The sequence below is a fragment of the Grammomys surdaster genome, unplaced genomic scaffold, assembly GCF_004785775.1.
Source record: "Grammomys surdaster isolate TR1022 unplaced genomic scaffold, NIH_TR_1.0 125901, whole genome shotgun sequence".
In the NCBI taxonomy this organism is placed as follows: domain Eukaryota; kingdom Metazoa; phylum Chordata; class Mammalia; order Rodentia; family Muridae; genus Grammomys; species Grammomys surdaster.
Genome location: NW_021620725.1, coordinates 2,238,102 through 2,255,413, shown reverse-complemented (window position 1 = coordinate 2,255,413; position 17,312 = coordinate 2,238,102). Strand labels below are relative to the sequence as shown.

General features: G+C 40.4%; 1 protein-coding gene across 1 annotated transcript in view; it reads right to left on the bottom strand.

Annotated features, from left to right (window-relative positions):
- Positions 1-3,141, bottom strand: part of Gap43 (growth associated protein 43) — a 92,115-nt gene extending 88,974 nt beyond the window's left edge. The window contains exon 1 of the mRNA XM_028752441.1: positions 2,900-3,141. Coding sequence (XP_028608274.1) covers positions 2,900-2,929 — 30 coding nt within the window. The 5' untranslated portion in view covers positions 2,930-3,141. The remainder of the gene's footprint in view (positions 1-2,899) is intronic.
- Positions 3,142-17,312: the final 14,171 nt, after the last annotated feature.

Below are 17,312 nucleotides of genomic sequence, written 5' to 3'. Positions count from 1 at the left end.
TCTCTCTCTCTCTCTCTCTCTCTCTCTCTCTCTCTCTCTCTCTCTCTGTGTGTGTGTGTGTGTGTGTGTGTCTGTGTCTCTCTGTCTCTCTCTGTCTCTCTGTCTCTGTCTCTCTCTCCCTCTCTCTTCCCTTTCAGTGGTAGTAATGGCTACTAGAGATCATTTGAGTGTTCCTCACACCCACTTGCAATGTATTACAACTTAGAAATATCTGAGACTGCCTGCTTCTGCTGCTCAAGTGGAAGAGGAAGGAAGTGCAGGCCTTCCAGTCCCCCCTCCCACATTGCTGCTGGATTTCATGGGTGTGGCAGAGTTAGACCTTTTCAGGTTTGTGCCCTCATTTTAGTCCCTGTTAAAAACTGGAGTGATAAACACCTTCCAGAAGAAGGAATGAAACCCCTAGATTCTGACTGGAATGATAGAGGGTCATTTCACAAGAAGGAAACCTGCATGAGACTTAAGTATCCATACTATATGAATGCCAGTCAATGTAATATGAGCCCACGCCCTGAAGACACCATTTCCTTCTGTCTGGTTTAATGATACCTTAAATACTGACATATGCAAATGACACATGATGTTGCTACACGGGGACACATAACCACCATTTCATACCTAAGAACCTATTCATAAAATATGTGGGTAGAAAGGACCGTTTCTATACATTCCATCTCCTCCTTTGCATCAGTGAGGCTAAAGCACAGGGAGGCATGTGAAATCCATACAGAGTACATGCGTAATGGTTGCATGGGAAGTATGTGCGTGCCATACACATTTACATGCAAATTCCTACAAGTCCCTAAACACATAATTTCATCTTCCTCACTTTGCACATCAGAGTGAGTGCTTCGGGCTGCCAGTGAGATGAAGCCAGTGGAAGCAGCTGTCCTCCTTCTTTTGGGAGGGAATTCCTTTAGCCCCAGTTTCCTGTCTAAAAAGCATGCTTGTTTCCCTGCACTGAAGGAGATGTGTGGATACTCCCATGCACAGAAATAAGGTGGGAACAAGCTGTCAGCCAGCCACACTTTTTTTCCCCCAAAATTCAAGCCTTTAAAATGAATAGCATTGGTTTCCTTAAGGCTCCACCGTCCTAAATTGTCTTTTATCAGCTGGCCAGTACAGTCATCTCGCAGCCTCTTTCTGAGGGTGTGCTTAACCCCCGGGTACCTGTATCTGTTACATTCATATATTAAAATAAAGGAAGACATGGGACTAAATGTTTTACAAATGTTCCAATGGAAGTATCAGTTTCTGGAACCAAGAGCAGTTAGAGAAATACAGCCAGCAACACCCCCCACCCCCGCCCCGCCTTGATAGACTTTTCTCCATTCACCCCTTCACAACCAAGGATCAGCATTTATTTATTTGTTTGTTTGCTTATTGTAGGCTTGTTTCTCCTCTAACTACTTTGACATTTGGCTTTTACCTCTTTTTCTCTTCCTTCCTCCAACCCCACCCCCACCCCCCACTCCTTCCAGGGCGCTGGCTACATGTGGCCAGGCTGAAGGGCTGTTTCCTCTGTACCCTCCTCCATCCACTTTGGATTCAGAAAGTCTATAACAAATTGTCCAATTTCCAATACCTGCACAAGAATAATGCCAAATACCCCCTCTCTTGCACCCCGCCCTTAAGGCAATCAGTTTGCAGAGAGATCCTACAACCACGACTGCCATCCTACCCCACCCCACCATGGGCACACTAGCATACAGGCACACACACTCACTCAAACCCCACACCCATTTTTTTCTTAACCATCTCTAAAAATCACTCAAACATGCTCCTAGGGAGGTTTGAAGGCTGCGTTTGAAGAATGTTACTGCACTGTGGATGACTGCTGGATCTCAAGCTTTTCACGTCTCTCCACCCTCACCTCAATTAAGTTTCTAAAACGTCTTTCAAAAAATAAGTGAGCAATTTGAAATAAAACAGAAAAAAATAATAATCTAGGCGATGGGGGAGGGGAGGTGGAGGATTGAGATTCTAGCTAGGCTTGGAAGCATCCCTCATCCGGATGAACACGAGTCACTTGCCTCCAGGATATTAACACACCTCTGGTCACTGTTAATGCCAGAAAGACTCACAGGAAGAGGGGAAAGAGAAAAGCCCCGGTTTCCAACAGGTAATACCGGCTTGGCTCCCCTTTCCCATCCCATCTAAGCTCAAAGCTCCTAGGGGCGTGGTCCACCCTCTTCCCGGACCAGCTGGCGCACAACGCTCCTGATCTCTGGAAGGGGATTTTCCCCCTCGGCAGAGACGGTTCTCCCCCAACCCTTGTTGTCTTTCGGCTCTCTTTAAAAATAATAATAAAAAAATCTCCTAAATCAGTTTCATTCATTCATTAAAGAAAGAAATAAAACCTTCACATGTTTTCCCACATACACCTGCGCCCCTTTGAAGCTCATGCGAGCACGAAATCAGGTATCTTCCGCAGCACATGTGAGAAAATTTCAATCACAGGAACAAGCAATGTTGAAATGTGAACATAATTCCCCCAGACCACGTTTTTCACAAATAATATAAAGACTAGCTTTCTGCTCTCGGAGATATAGCCCGCATCGTCCCCACACCCCTTTCGGCATCCACACCCTCAAAACCAGAGACCTAGCCGCTGAGAGCACTTAGTAATAGGCGAGGGGAGTCATATTTCTAGCCAAGACGGCATATTTCTCTACCCTCACCCTAATTAGTAGCAGCATTCCAAAAACCAGAACATGAAAGGCAGAAAAGAATAAAGCTGAGATGCAACCATCAGTTACCATATGCTAAGGAAACCAGAGCACCATGCCAGGGCAGAAACAGTATTTTTTTTAAAAAAAAATTTTTTTCTGCCTTTCATGGGGAAATACTGTACTCTGATAATTTCACAACAGCAAAGAAGTAAAAAAATCTTTAACTCTACCTGTTTGGTTCTTCTCATACAGCACAGCATGGTGGTATCTTCCCCTGCCTTCTTCCTGCCTTCTCTCCTTTCCTCCTCTCTTCCTATTCCCCCCCTCTCCACCTCTTTTCTGCTCGCTTGCTCACTCGCTCTCTCGCGCTAGCGCGCTCTCCCTCCCTCCCTCCCTCCCTCTCCCTCTCTCTCCCTCTCTCTCCCTCACACACACCAGGGCAGTTAGCAGCAACTGTAAGGTCCACAGCTATTGCTCACCGCACATGCACCTCTCTCTGTCTCTCTCTCTCTCTCTCTCTCTCTCTCTCTCTCTCTCTCTCTCTCTCTCTCTCTCTCTCTCTCTCTCTCTCTCTCTCTCTCTCTCCTCTTTCCCCCTCCTCTCTTTCCTCCACTCCTCACCCAATCTTTCTCTCCCTTCTCCCTGGGTCCCTTTCTTAGAATTGTTCACTAGCTTCCAGTGACTAATCACTTCCCTTCCCGTAGCCCCTACCCCCATTTCTAGACAGTCGCCCCCTCCCAGTCCCCTGCCAGCCTCATGAATATTTAAACACCTCCAATCTGGACCCAATTACCCACCGACTTTCGCACTGCATTGGGAGGGCTATGGGGTGGGGGTAGAGAAGGATATTCCAGACAGTTGGAGAGATAGGATGGAACATGTTTTAGGGAAGTAGGGCCTGAGGAATGCTCCTGTTTCTTTCCTAACTCTTCTTACTCAGTACACAAGAAGGAAAATTCAAAGAGGAGCTAGAGGTGCACATAAGTTACAGCTGCCATTAGATTTTATGTGCAGTTGATAATTGTGGAGGTTCAGTTTTCTCAAAACTAACTGATTTTCCTTATATAACCAAAATGCACACATATGATACGCTTAGCTATTCACAAACATGTCATCTATGCTTCAGTACACTACCTACACACACACACACTTAAGCATTCTGAGCATTTGAATGTGGAATAAACTGTTGTCTAGGAATTAGCATCCATATCTAAAACCACACAGTGGGTCTTTTGCTTATGCACATAAGCTTATTTAACAATTGTGGTTCCTTCTAATTTTACTGGAAAAAAAAAGCTCGGTATCTGTGAATGACAGATTTCTGTAACACTGACAGTGATGTCTTACGATTTGAGCATGATGCATACAGGTAAACTCAGTCTTGTGGGAAGATGCACACCATGAAGTCCACCTCAGTTTGTTCTAGTGCTTCCCTAATCTGGGGGAAAATATGTGACTTGTAAATTTGTATTGCACAAAGTTTAGACATGTGATATTGTTTGGACTTGGAGAGCCCTTTACATCTGTAAAGTGGGTAAAATAATGCCAGTCTTGGCAACATGTTTTGGGATGGGATTCGGTGTGTACAGGACACACTGCAGCAACTCTCAGGGTAGTTAGTTTTACAGGCAACAACTTTTCTGAAATGTTGATAACATCTCTAAGAGACTACTTCAAATAACTTTCCAGATGATTCTTTGTTGTTCATCAGTGATGACAAATGTCTCTAATTAAATAGCTCATGTTGTTCTTTATCTCTCCTAGACATGAACTTGTTTGACAGCAAGCAGGCAGGACTTGTTATCATGTTTATTTCAGGACTACTGAGAGCCATGGGTACTTAGTAGATCAAGGTGCCTACCTCTTAAAATGGACCATTTCAGAAAGATGACCATAGTCAGTGATGGTGACACCAGGGATGATGGTTAGAAATTATCCATAGGTATCTCTGAGAATGACCCAATTTACAACCAAACCATTTCATCCCTCACCCTGTTTGTTCTTCAATTTTCATATTTTATGATTTTCTTCTTTTTAAAAAAATACTTACATTCAGAGTTTAATATTCTTTTAACTTTGCAGTAATCCTTGTCAGAGCTAGTCTTCAAAACCAGCTTTCATGGATGTAAGTGACAGAAGAGGGCAGAGAATGGATGAGAAGTGACTGCTCATGGAGACATTGAAGTTAAGGATTTGGATCAGCCTTCTAGTGCTGGAAAGGACCAAAGGGAGAAGAAAGCTCAGCCAGCAAGGGTGGGAGCATGGCAGAAGAAATAACTTCTTTTACCATTAAAATGATTTTATTGCTCAAGCAAAAAGATGACTGTCTTTCCCTTTTCTGTAGTCTACCATCTCAGCCCTCCCGTTTATGTTTTCCTTCCTGTTTTGTTGATGGGAAGAAACTTAAAAAACAATGTGGCAGATTGCAGCCACATAAAGGAGGAATCAATCAGTCATGGGCATGGATGAACTGCATAACCGAATGTTACACCACAGCCATAGCACTGGCTTCCTCATCAGCTTCTGTGAGTGCTTTGTCTGGTTTCAGTGGCAGGGCTACATCATGACCTCATTTTGATAAGATTCAAAGACTGAGAGAAATTGAGGATTTTTTGACTAGCTCATCCAACCAATAAGAGATAAACCTAAGACTTCAGAGCCTTTCAAACAACCAAGCTACATACCACTCAATAGGCGTATGCATCTCATTGCTCCTAGTTCTTAGTGAATAACCTAGGGAGATTTGGTGTTGACATGAACATCCATCAAGCTCCAACTGTTAGATCCACTTATAAAGAACCATCCTCAAAAATCATAAAGCACCAAGTTCTTCAAAAGCACTGCAGAACAAAGTGATATATTCACCCCAGATAGCCCCCTGAATATTTCTAACCAAATGCTGACTCCTTGATCACTCTATTGATTCGGTGTGCAGAATCCTCATTGTTTTGAATGCCTTTCTCTGGACAAGAATACTACAGATTGCCAATGAGCCTCTAAAACTTACTTCCTAAGGAGGAAACTCAGTATTGAAAACTGAGTTTGAAAACTATGGAACCAAATCTAAGACATTCCCCCCAAACTATATAATCAAAGTTGTGAGCTGGCAAAAGAATGGGAAAGCACACACACACACACACACACACACACATACACACACACATACACACACAGACACACACACACACACACACATACACACACACACACAGACACACACACAGACACACAGACACACACACACACACACACACACACACACACACACACCTTGATTTGACTTTAAACAAACCAAAATAGTAACCAACAAAGCCAAAATCAAAACAAAACATACATGTGAGCACACATAATAAGAAAATGACCTAATGAGGGTTACCTTCATTCCTTTCTAGGTAACTACTCTATTTTTTATTCTCATATCACCAGTCTGAGCCTATGTATGGCTTCGAATTTCATGGGAAAACAATAAGTTTTAGACTATGAGGTTAATAAAATTATCAGTCAATTTCCTGAGTCTGGTAGAAGAGGGGGCTTGGAAAAGTAGACTCCAGTTCCACACTCATATTTCTTTGATCTTTGCCTTAAAATTATTCTGTTCATAATAAACCAAGTAGTTCCTTAGCATTAGTATAAACAGAGAAAGAGAAAAGAGAGAGACAGAAATAGAGAAAGATACTATTAAACAATGTTTTAAAGATTTGACTTAAAAGAATGAGAGACTGCCATTTGCAACAATCAAGATGAAATTAGAGATCATTAAAATAAGCCAGACACAGAAAGACAACTGTACATATGCTGGTTCATATGTAGAATCTGATAGATACTGGTCACATAGAAACTGAGAGGACAATGGGGATTACCAGAGGCTAGTGTGTGTGTGTGTGTGTGTGTGTGTGTGTGTGTGTGTGTGATGCTGGAGTGATACACTTATACTACTACAGTGACTCAAGATAACAATCCTTTAATGTATATTTCAAAAGCCAGAGGAAAGAATTATAACCATTTTCACAATGAAGAAATGGTTAAGTCTTCAAAGAAAACAACTTAACATTAAACAATGTAAACATCTATTAAAATATCCCATGGTTTCCCATACAAATTTTTAGATCATTTAAAAGATAGATTTTATTTTTAAAATACCAATGAGGATACATTGGCTTCCTGAGCCTACCATAACAAATTTCTACAAATTTATCCTCTCACATTTCTGTAGCCCAAAATGCTAAAATAAAGTACCAGAGGGCAGGCTCTTTTTGGAGGTATTGAAGAATAAGCCATTCTAGATCATCTTTTGAGATTCTGGTGGCTGGGTCAACTTTGCCATCACTTAGTCTGAAGCTGCATCCTCTATACCTGCCTCCATCCTCACATGGCTTTCCTTTTTGCAGGACTCAGTTTTCTCTTACATTTTGGTTAGTTCTGAATTTATGGTCCATCCTAAATCAATAATGATCTTCCCTTGAGATCCTCAAATTATATTGACAAAGATATCCTTCAAAAAGAATAAGGCCACAATCACTGGTCATATAAATTAGAAGTTGGACACGGATTTTTGAGAGACAGTCAACACTTACCACAAAAAATTAGAGCTACACAAATGGTAGCTTTTTGGGTGATGATTGTGGTGATATTGTGTAATTTGGAATGGAGAGAAAGAAAGTTTATAACAGCTGGAACACACTAGGCACTTAACAAGAGACAGGTTTTTTCTTTTTCTTTTTCTTTTCTTTCTTCTTTTCTTTTTTTTTGCCATCATTCCTCCCAGATCCATGCAAAGGAACAACTTCCCATTCTTCCCATTCTGTATCTTTCTGTCCACACAGGAGAATATCTAAGGGGAAGAAGAAAGTAAAAGAAACAAAAATTGTCTGGAGATTGAGCCTAGAGAGTCTAGAGAATACGATTCAAATAACCAAATGTGAAGGGGCACGGGAGGTAACTTCGTAAGCAAGATGATGGAGAGAGTTGGATGCAGCTTATAGAGGCATTGAAATGGTCACACGCCACATGGAATCAAATTTTAACAAACCTGACTCAGGATTGTCTTCTATGAATGATTATTGGATCCAACTCTGAACTACAATGTTCAGTAGAAACTAGAGGGTCAAAAAGTAAACCTTGAAAGCTGTTCAAGAACTTAAAGACAGAATCCAGAAAAGAGGTAATGGGATGAAAAGGGGAGTGGCAAACTAGAAGCTAAGAATATCCTCCAAAATGCTTGAGAAAGTTTTCTTGAGTTTATATTCTTAAAATTTTATTAAGAAGTCTAATGGCTTTATCACTATATAAATACTTAGCTATCTAAATATACTTAAATGAGATTTTATAAGTGAATATTTATAGCTAAACTAGGGAATATAGAGCCTCTTTTGTAAAATGGGGATTTTTATATAATATTAAAAACCCACACAATCCAAAAGGGATCCATCAACATGTATTATAGGAATCCATCCATGAATCTTAATGTCCAAAAGTTATTGAGACTGATGTATTTAATTGCTTGTCTGCTTCTCATGTAAGAATCATGAGGAGATGACTCTAGCTCTTAAAATCAAGCTTGTTCTGCCATATCCAAGACCCCGAATTTATGCAAATTTAGAAATATGTTTTCACCACTCAGCCACCAAAATACTTTCCATTTAGATCAACAGCAGCTTTAACTACCGATTCAACCCTCTTAAGATCTAAAAGTATATATGCCGTTTCATCATCCAGGGCTCCAGGAATCTCAAACACCATGAATTTACCCACCTTGCCATAGCTTTCATATTCTCCTTGGTTTAATTTTTCAAGCCTTTATCATCTGTACTGCACCTGCTATTGCTCAGCAAGGCCGCACTAGTAGGACACTACCTAACTACATATTTCAGTTAATGATTTGAATATTGTTTTAGTTAGGGTTGCATTGCTGTAAAGAGACACCATGGTCAAGGCAACTCCTACAAGGAACAACATTTAATTGGGGCTGGCCTACAGGCTCAGAGATTCCATTATTATCAAGATAGGAGCATGACAGTGTCCAGGCGGGCATGGCACTAGACAAGCTGAGAGTTCTACATCTTGTTCTGAAGGCAAACAGGAGAAGACTGATTCCTCAGGCAGCTAAAAGGAGGGTCTCAGAGTCTACCCCCACAGAGATTCACTTCCTTCAACAAGGCCATGCCCACTCCAACAAGGCCACATCTCCTAATAGTGCCACCCCCTGGGCCACGCGTATTCAAACCACAACAAGTATGATTTCTCCATTGCATCCTGAGACTCCTCTTCTCTCTCCCATCCACAAAATTCTTACTGATCTTCTTTGCCTGCAGTGCAGGGTCTCATGACTGCTGGTGCTTCCGCTGCCCCTGCCCTTCCTGACAGCTAGACTTTTGCATGTTCTTATGCACTATTGTGTCACTGTGTTGTCAAGAGAGAAGTTGCTGCTTCAGGTTGGAGATCTTGTTCTGTCTAGCTTCTCATATACATGCCTTGGAGGAATAAAAACTTGGAAAGATTCCAGTCAATGTCTTGAGTCCTCTTCCTAAGAAAACCTTGAGGTAACTCTTTGTACTTCTCTGTAAGAGTAGGTGAGACAATGGCAGCTTCTCCCAAACTTCATTTCCTCTTTTTTCAACTTCAGTCTTGAACAAAATCTGGATCTGCTTGCTTTGACCACCTTCTAGCTCCAAGCCTCTTTCTCTTTTCTTCTATTTCTTTGTCTTTCAAGGTCCCACTGCATCCGTTGCTCTGCTACTTGGGCCTTCACTATTTTCTAGTAATCATCAGAAACAGGATCATATTCATTAGCTGCAAGAATTAGACCCCCTACCCTCACCCCTGCAGGAAACTCCCTGGGAACAAGATTCTTCATTCTGACTGCTATGTGAGATGGTGTATCCACAAGCTGCTGGTCTTCTTCCTTATCTCTGAAACTTTTTCCACAAATATCTCTTTTTTCCCTTATTCAATTCCTATGGCTTAGTCAACCATTATCTCTTAGGAAGACGGTTACAGTAACGTTCAAACTAGTATTGCTACTTTTATGTTTACCCACTGCTTATCCCCACCATTCATATTGTACCTCCATGTTTCTATCTAAAATGATAATCGTGGAGGCTGGAAAAATGGCACAGCTGTTATGTTAAATGGAGTGCTTCGTGGTCCTCCAGAGGACTCAAAATTGGTTCCCAGAACCTATATCCTGGATCTAACCTAGGCTCCTGGGGTCTAACATTCTCTTCTATATGTACACATGTGACATACATTCAAACACATATAAAAAATAATAATTATCTATATAATTAGTAAAATATAATTAATAAATAGTTGTATTTATTACTACTAATAATTAAATATTATTTGTTATTAAGAAATGAATTTTTAAAGTAATAGTCATGTGACGTCCTTTTTGTCAAAGACCCTTTGGGAATGTCATGTCAGTTACTGTCAACACTTCAGTGCACATAAGATTCTCCTGAGGAATTTGCTAAAGTATGAATTATTTGGATGCCTTTAACAAATAGTTGACCTTCATGCACATATGCTAAACTTTCAAATTTACAGTGTTTCAGTACACTGAAAGAATTTCAACACAGACCTCTTTGGGTCACTCTTGAAGAATAGCCTGAAGAACAAAAGGCAAACCCAAATTTCCAAGTTTCTTTCCCTGTTCCAGCCACATCTTCTATTTTACTCATTCTAGACTTTAAAATACAAAGAAAATACACATTTATTAAACATGTGATATTGCTTAAATTTCTTAGGCCATTCTGGAAAAAAATGCTCATCTTATATGAGCCATAAAAATTGAATGATTATTAATTAGATATATAGTAAACCTCTCGAATTAGCTTTCATTGAACTCTCTGCAGATGCTCATTCTGCCTGCTCCAGGTCCCATGACAGCCAAGCAGATTCTTTTACCATTTCAAGGTTTACTTTTTGCTCTCCACATTCAAATATAAATCTTTTTTTTGTTTGCAAGGATCTGCGCTTATTCATCTATGTATTTCTAGGACCTGACCCAGTGGCTGGCACATAACAGCTAGACCTGGATCACTGTCCCAGGATACTGCTGCCAGACAGAACCTGCCAAAGGCGTCCAGGAAGACATGGCTACATCTGTTCCAGAGTGAAGCTTGCCTCTGTGATATGATGTCACCATATTAATTAGGCTGATAGCATCACAGTATGGCCTCACTGCCAGGATTCATTGTGCTTGTTGCAGTCAGATGAGATTTCTAAAGCCAGAAATGGTATGATTTTTTTAAGACCTTCGAGTGCTTATCCACCTTTCCAGATGTTCCTTACATCCTCCCAGAACACATCCTCCACTCCATGTCCTGTTTCAGCACATCCTGGAGGGCATCTAAATTACTGAGCAGCCAATATCCCACAAAAGTAAATCTCAGACAGCGAGCCATGTAGCAGGGGACGAAAAGAAGAAAGGCACATTGACCATAAGCTAGGGTTGAACTTGCCACTCTGATGATTGCCTGGGTGAATAGATGTAACTCAGTGGCCTATGAGTGCATCAAGCAGCCCAAGTGAAAAGGTTCCAGGGAGATGACCTCAGCCTGCATCATCAGCCTCCCCCTAGAGGCTGAAATCAGCTTGCCTTTGTCTCATCACTGAGCTAACCACTGAAATTTGCCCTGGCCTCTTTTCCATTATCTATTAGTAATGAAAGGGTCTGTTTACCTCTTTGTGCTTTTCCCTAAAATGCACATTACCAATATCAAACACAATCTCTCGGCTTTAAGTTTTGTTCTTGGTATTTCCAGTGGAAACATACATGGGATTCATAGGACCTCGAGCTTCTATACTTTGTCCTGCCTTTTAAAAATTATAACAATAAAAACACAGGGGGGCTAGATAGATAGGCCAGTTAGTAAGTAATGTGCTTGTCACACAAGCAGGAAGATTTGCATTTGATCCCCAGAACGCACATAAAAAGCGTGCTGTAGACTTGTATAAGTATAACCCCAGTTCTGGGGAGGAGGAAAGAGGAGAGTCCCTGGTGTATTTAAGCCACTCTGGCTGAATCTCTGTGAGCTTTAGGAAAATGAGAGACCCACGATCTATCTCAAAACAAGGTGCATTGGCTCCTGAGGGTCAGCGTTCAGTGCTGTCCCCTGGCTAGCTTGGCTGTGCGTGTACATGTTCATGTGTACATATTCATGTGTACATGTTCATGTGTACATGCACAAGCACAAATTAAGTAGGGGACTGGGAATATAGCTCAGTTCATTACTTAGCATACATGAAAACTCGGGCTTTATGCAAACCACAATATAAGCTGGACATAATGTCACATACCTGCAATGTATTGTGAAGGTAGATGTTATCCTCAGCCCCATAGCAAGTTTGAGGCCAGCCTGGGACACATGAGACTCTATATCAAAAATAAAAGAAAACAAAACCAAATCTACAATCGCAAAGCCAAGTATGAAATGAGTATTTAGAACAAGGAAAAAACTGTCAGCTTTGTTTGTTGGGGAAGGGTTAATGGTTAATAATGACGAGCCTGAAAATTTAATAGTTTATAACTTTCTGATACACTTCTGCATTGTTTTCTTGGATTTTAAGAATCATAATCTGATGGCTTTTTTGTATGGCATTCACTGTACAAAAGAAAAAATTGTTTTCAAGAGAGAGTCTCACTATGAAGCTCTGGTTGTCTTGAAACTCACTATGTAGACCAGGCTGGCCTTCAACTCACAGAGATCCACCTGCTTCTGCCTCTGCCTCTCAAATTCTGGGATTAAGTCTGTGTGCCACTATGCCCAACCCAAAAGAAAATTTTAAGAGAATATAAAGATATTATTTTATTTTTCCCCACAGAGTCTATTAATTTTTTACTATGGGATCAGAAAGACTTAATACATGAGCCTACTCCATGTAGAGACCTTTTCATATTTTATCACATTTATTAATTTACTTGTGCATACATGTGTGTGTGCATGTGCATGGGTGCATGTGTGTCTGTGTGTTTATATGTGTGCGCTCATGCCACTGTGCTCATGGTTAGAGGATAACTGTTGAGAGTCTGGTTCTCTCCTACCATGTCAATCCAAGGAATCAAAACCAGATTGTCAGGCTTGGCAGCAAATGCCTTTACCCACTGAGCCATCTCACCGGCCCATACAGATGCATTCTGTTGTATAGGGCGCTATCTGTTATACCCACTGAGCCATCTCACCGGCCCATACAGATGCATTCTGTTGTATAGGGCGCTATCCGTTGTACAAAAGTACATGGATCCTGAGAAATGCTGTTTTGAATGATTACTATTAGATAAGAAAAAATCTGTATGACAGATTGTGTTTGTATATATGGCATTATCTGAGTAATTCTTAACAGAAGGAACTTTCATTTTGATCTATCTTAGTGAAAATGGAATCTTCCATTTAACATTTTACACAGCTGGAAGTAGGCTTAATTCCCAAAAGAACAGCCTCAGGAGTCAGACATTCTAAGCTTTGCTTATCATCGCAACCAAGACGTGTGTGCCAGGTGATGTAAAACATATGTATTGTGTCAGTCAGCATTTGGTCCTCTGCTTCTGCCTGTGATGGCCAATGAGTTGGCACTCTGTGTTCCTTCAAGCTACTCCTACTCCAGTAACACTCGAAATGACTTAATGGTGCACAGGAGTCCCCAGGAGCAACATTAGTCAATCCCACTAAACCCAACCTACATGCAACACTGTGACAACACCTCATTATCTGGTTCCTAAAATTGTCTGCAATCGTTCAGTGCAAAACTGACATAAGGAAAAACATTGCGAAGGGTAAAACTGAGTAGTGGAAGAGAGAAATTTTAGTGAATTGCTATTAAAATATTTCACTATTGCAAGTTCTATACAAACACACAGCAATGTGAATCTTGTCCCATACAAGTGAGGAGCCCTAAAGCCCAGACTGTGTGAGTTTACCAGTTGATCAGTTTCTGTCTTCTGGATAAAGTGTAAAGCCATTAAATCATTAATAAAGTGTGTGTGTGTGTGTGTGTGTGTGTGTGTGTGTGTGTTATGCATGCAAGTATCTCTGTATGTTAGCACATGTATAAGTACACGTGTGGACATGCTCGTGGAGGCCCAATGGTGACCTCGAGGGAGTCTTTATCTATCACTCTCTATTTATTTATCAATGTAGGATTTCTTGCTGAACCTTGAGCTAGCCAGTTTGCCTGAAGTGTTTGTCTCTGGGATTACAGGAGGCCACCTGCTCTACCTTGCATACCTGTTGATTCCTCTAGCTTTTTTGGGTTCTGAGGATCCAAACTTTAGACCTCAGGTTTGCATAGCAAAGTTTATATTGCATGAGGCAGGTCTGGAAGGAGAAGGAGAATGAGGAGGAGGAGGGGGAGGGGGAAGGGAAGAGGGAAAAGGAGGAGGAGGGGAAGGAGAATGGATACAAGGAATAAAACAGAAAGGAGGTACAGAAAGGTTGGTCTCAATATCAAATGCTGATTTTTTTAGGACACCCAGATGTTTTAATAGTGATATCTTTTTCCTACACAATTTTGGTCATCTTTCACCATTCCCAAACTTGTCCCATTCTATACTTCTTTCTCAAATGTACACATGTTGGAGAAATAATCTCCAACAGTCTTCTTATCCAGCTCCAAAAATACAACTCTTCATTTGGGTTCTGTTAAATGTCAGCTGCCATTCCAATGGGAAGGAGCATACTTGCTTAGAGATCACATCCCTAAACTCATCAACTTTATATGCTTTCTAGACCTCATGATACCCAGACTGATGATACCTCATTGATTTTGACACCTCCTTGTAAAATATTCTATTACTGGAGTGGTTTGGGGGGATCGTATATATAGTATACAATTTGTAGTTGTACAATACAAGGACTTTCACTTACCTAACTTGCATTGTTTGCTTCTCTTAACTTTAAGCATCTGGATGAGATGTCAACCCCATCCAGAATGGATTGTGTTCTGTAACCCAGTCTTTTTCACTTATTTTTCTACTTCTGCCCTCGCTGCAACTTAACATTGCCTTATCCAGTCTTAGCAGCCTCCACCCTTTCATACTTGAAAGCTAAGCCTCCCCTACTCTCTTACAATAAAATTCTTTCCCTAGAAAGCATATGAAACACTCCTCTGATCACAGGATTTCATAAAACAAACAGACAGACAGACAGACAGACAAACCTTCTCCATCCATTTATTTTAAGGCACTGGGGTAAATGTTCCTATTACTGGTCACTTGACTTTACTTTAAACTGACTCTAATACCTACCTGTCTGTTTTTGCAAAGTTCTTCTGCTGGTTTTCAATTCTGTGCATCTAAGTTCTTCAGAGACATGTCTTTACTCTTCCCTTCATGTCATAAGCCCAAATGTCCTCAAAGTTCCATCAAAATATGTCAACCATTCAGGCATCATAAAATTATTTGTTGACAAAGATACCCCACTGTATCTCCAAAACAAAATTGCCAAGTATTAATTCTTAAAAGCTGTCTGCAGCTCTTCTCCATAGCTGTCCACCACATCATCATTCAAGGGCACATAGAAGTGACAAGTTATAGAAAGTGGTGTATTGGCTTTGGCTTATGCTTTTTAATCCAAATCCAATTCCTTTAGCTTGCTTGAAGCGCTAGGAGACTAGCATTTTCTAACTAGAGTTCACAAATGTCACATTGTTTATCTCCTTACGGCCAGTTAATCTACCAATGTTTTTACTGTCAATTCTTTTTTTTAATTTAGGAAGCTTTCATTAGGTTTTATCTATCTCATTCCTGACATTGGTCATATGAGGAATCTGCCTAATGTTAGTAAATTGTCATCATCTAGGCTTCCATCAAAGTGGATGTGTTTAATGGTCTGAATGACAGTGAGGACATGGGCTCCTTCTTAATCAGCCATGAAATAATTAGCTTCACAGAAATTGGTCCCTACTGCATGCCTTTAGGCATAACTTGCATGTTGCTGAACTTCAAAGATTTCAGGTTAGACAGCATCTATAGGATCTGGGCACATCTCCCTACTTGATGCTATTAAAGGTTAAAATTACTTGTACTAAAGAAAACGTGTTACTTCCAGATGTTTTCATCTTTAACTTTGGGTTATTGTTGGGATATTTGTCTATGTGATTACTCTGTAATTCTTGTTTGTCATGACCTATGATCAAGAGTAAAGCTATTCCATCTATGATTTAAGCACGTTTTCATACAGTTAAGGTATCCTTCTTGAGTCTTCTTTATGCCAACCCCACTTAGAGCTCACTGCATGTGACTCTTAGCTCCTTTTCTATTGCTTTCCAAGATACTATTCAACTTATTGACTACTCTTCTTTATTGCTAATTGTGTATATGTGCATTGCTGAGTATGGGATGTGCACATGAGTGCAGGTGCCCTCAGAAGACAGAGGCCAGAGGCACTAGATAATCCTCAAGCTGGAGCCCCAGGTTGCTTTGGACTGCCTGACATGTGTGCTGGGAAAAAAAACTGGGACCTCTGAAAGAACAGTAAGTACTCTTAACCACAGAAACACCCCTCTGGCCCACATTTATGACTTTTAAAATATGGAATCCATAACTAATATTTGAAGTGAGAAACATTTGATTGGAAGAATGTGCAAACCATCATCATAATTTTCTTATTGCATTTCAATGCATATGCCCAAGAACTGTAAGAACTTGGTGTTTGTGTGTGCGTGTGTGTGTGTGTGTGTGTGTAGGTGTGTGGGTATGTCTGGGTGTAGCACGCAGCTATCTGCATGTGTTCCATCAACACAGTTAATAGTGAAATTATTCGGTACTATACTGATAAATAGTTAACAACTGGCTCTCTAGGATGGGAGAAGATGCAATTTGTTACATTTCTCCATTTCAAAAGTCCAATGAGAACCTTCTAACAAAAAGGACACAGATAAATAATTAGGAGTGAATGTATTTAGTACTCACTTTAATATACTGTTAATTTTAAGTTTTCATAATTTTAATATTGACTGCATTTAACACTGGCTTTCAGATTACTGAAAACAGTTGGTTCACAGAGGTTCAAACAGCCATGTGTGCAAAGGACACATGGACAGCATCAGTGTGCTCCTTTCTATATTTTAACATGCCACATTTCAAAACTAAGTGTCCTTTCTACAATCCTGAATTTTTCAAGTCCTATTGTTAAGATCTGTTTGATTTTGTTCTATCACTTCAGTAAAATACTATACATGTTTTATGTTTTATTTTCATCTTGTAAATTTAACTGAGTATTTCACCTTGTCAATAATTCCTTAAATCCCACTTCTGTCACCACACATTTCTGTCATCTCTGTGCTTTCTAGCTTACTGTTATCCCATCTGATGAAGGAGACATGGTTTTGTTTGTTTGTTTGTTTGTTGAATATCTATTCTAATAAAATATCTGTTAGGACAGAGCCAAAGACAGTATCTATGGCCATGAAAATAGAATATTCTCTGTATACAAGGGTCAAAACACTCATTACCAACAAAATATCTGTCTGCTCAATTAACTCAATATCCAGTCCAAATTTCTCTATCTTGCCATTGATACTCTAGAGATTTCATTAATGAAGTGTGAGACTAAGTCTAGAAACGGTCACTACCTCTTCATGCCAGAGAACAGGATTATACTGCCCCTCTGCAAAGCCAGCCCCTTTCCCCAGGATCACCAACTG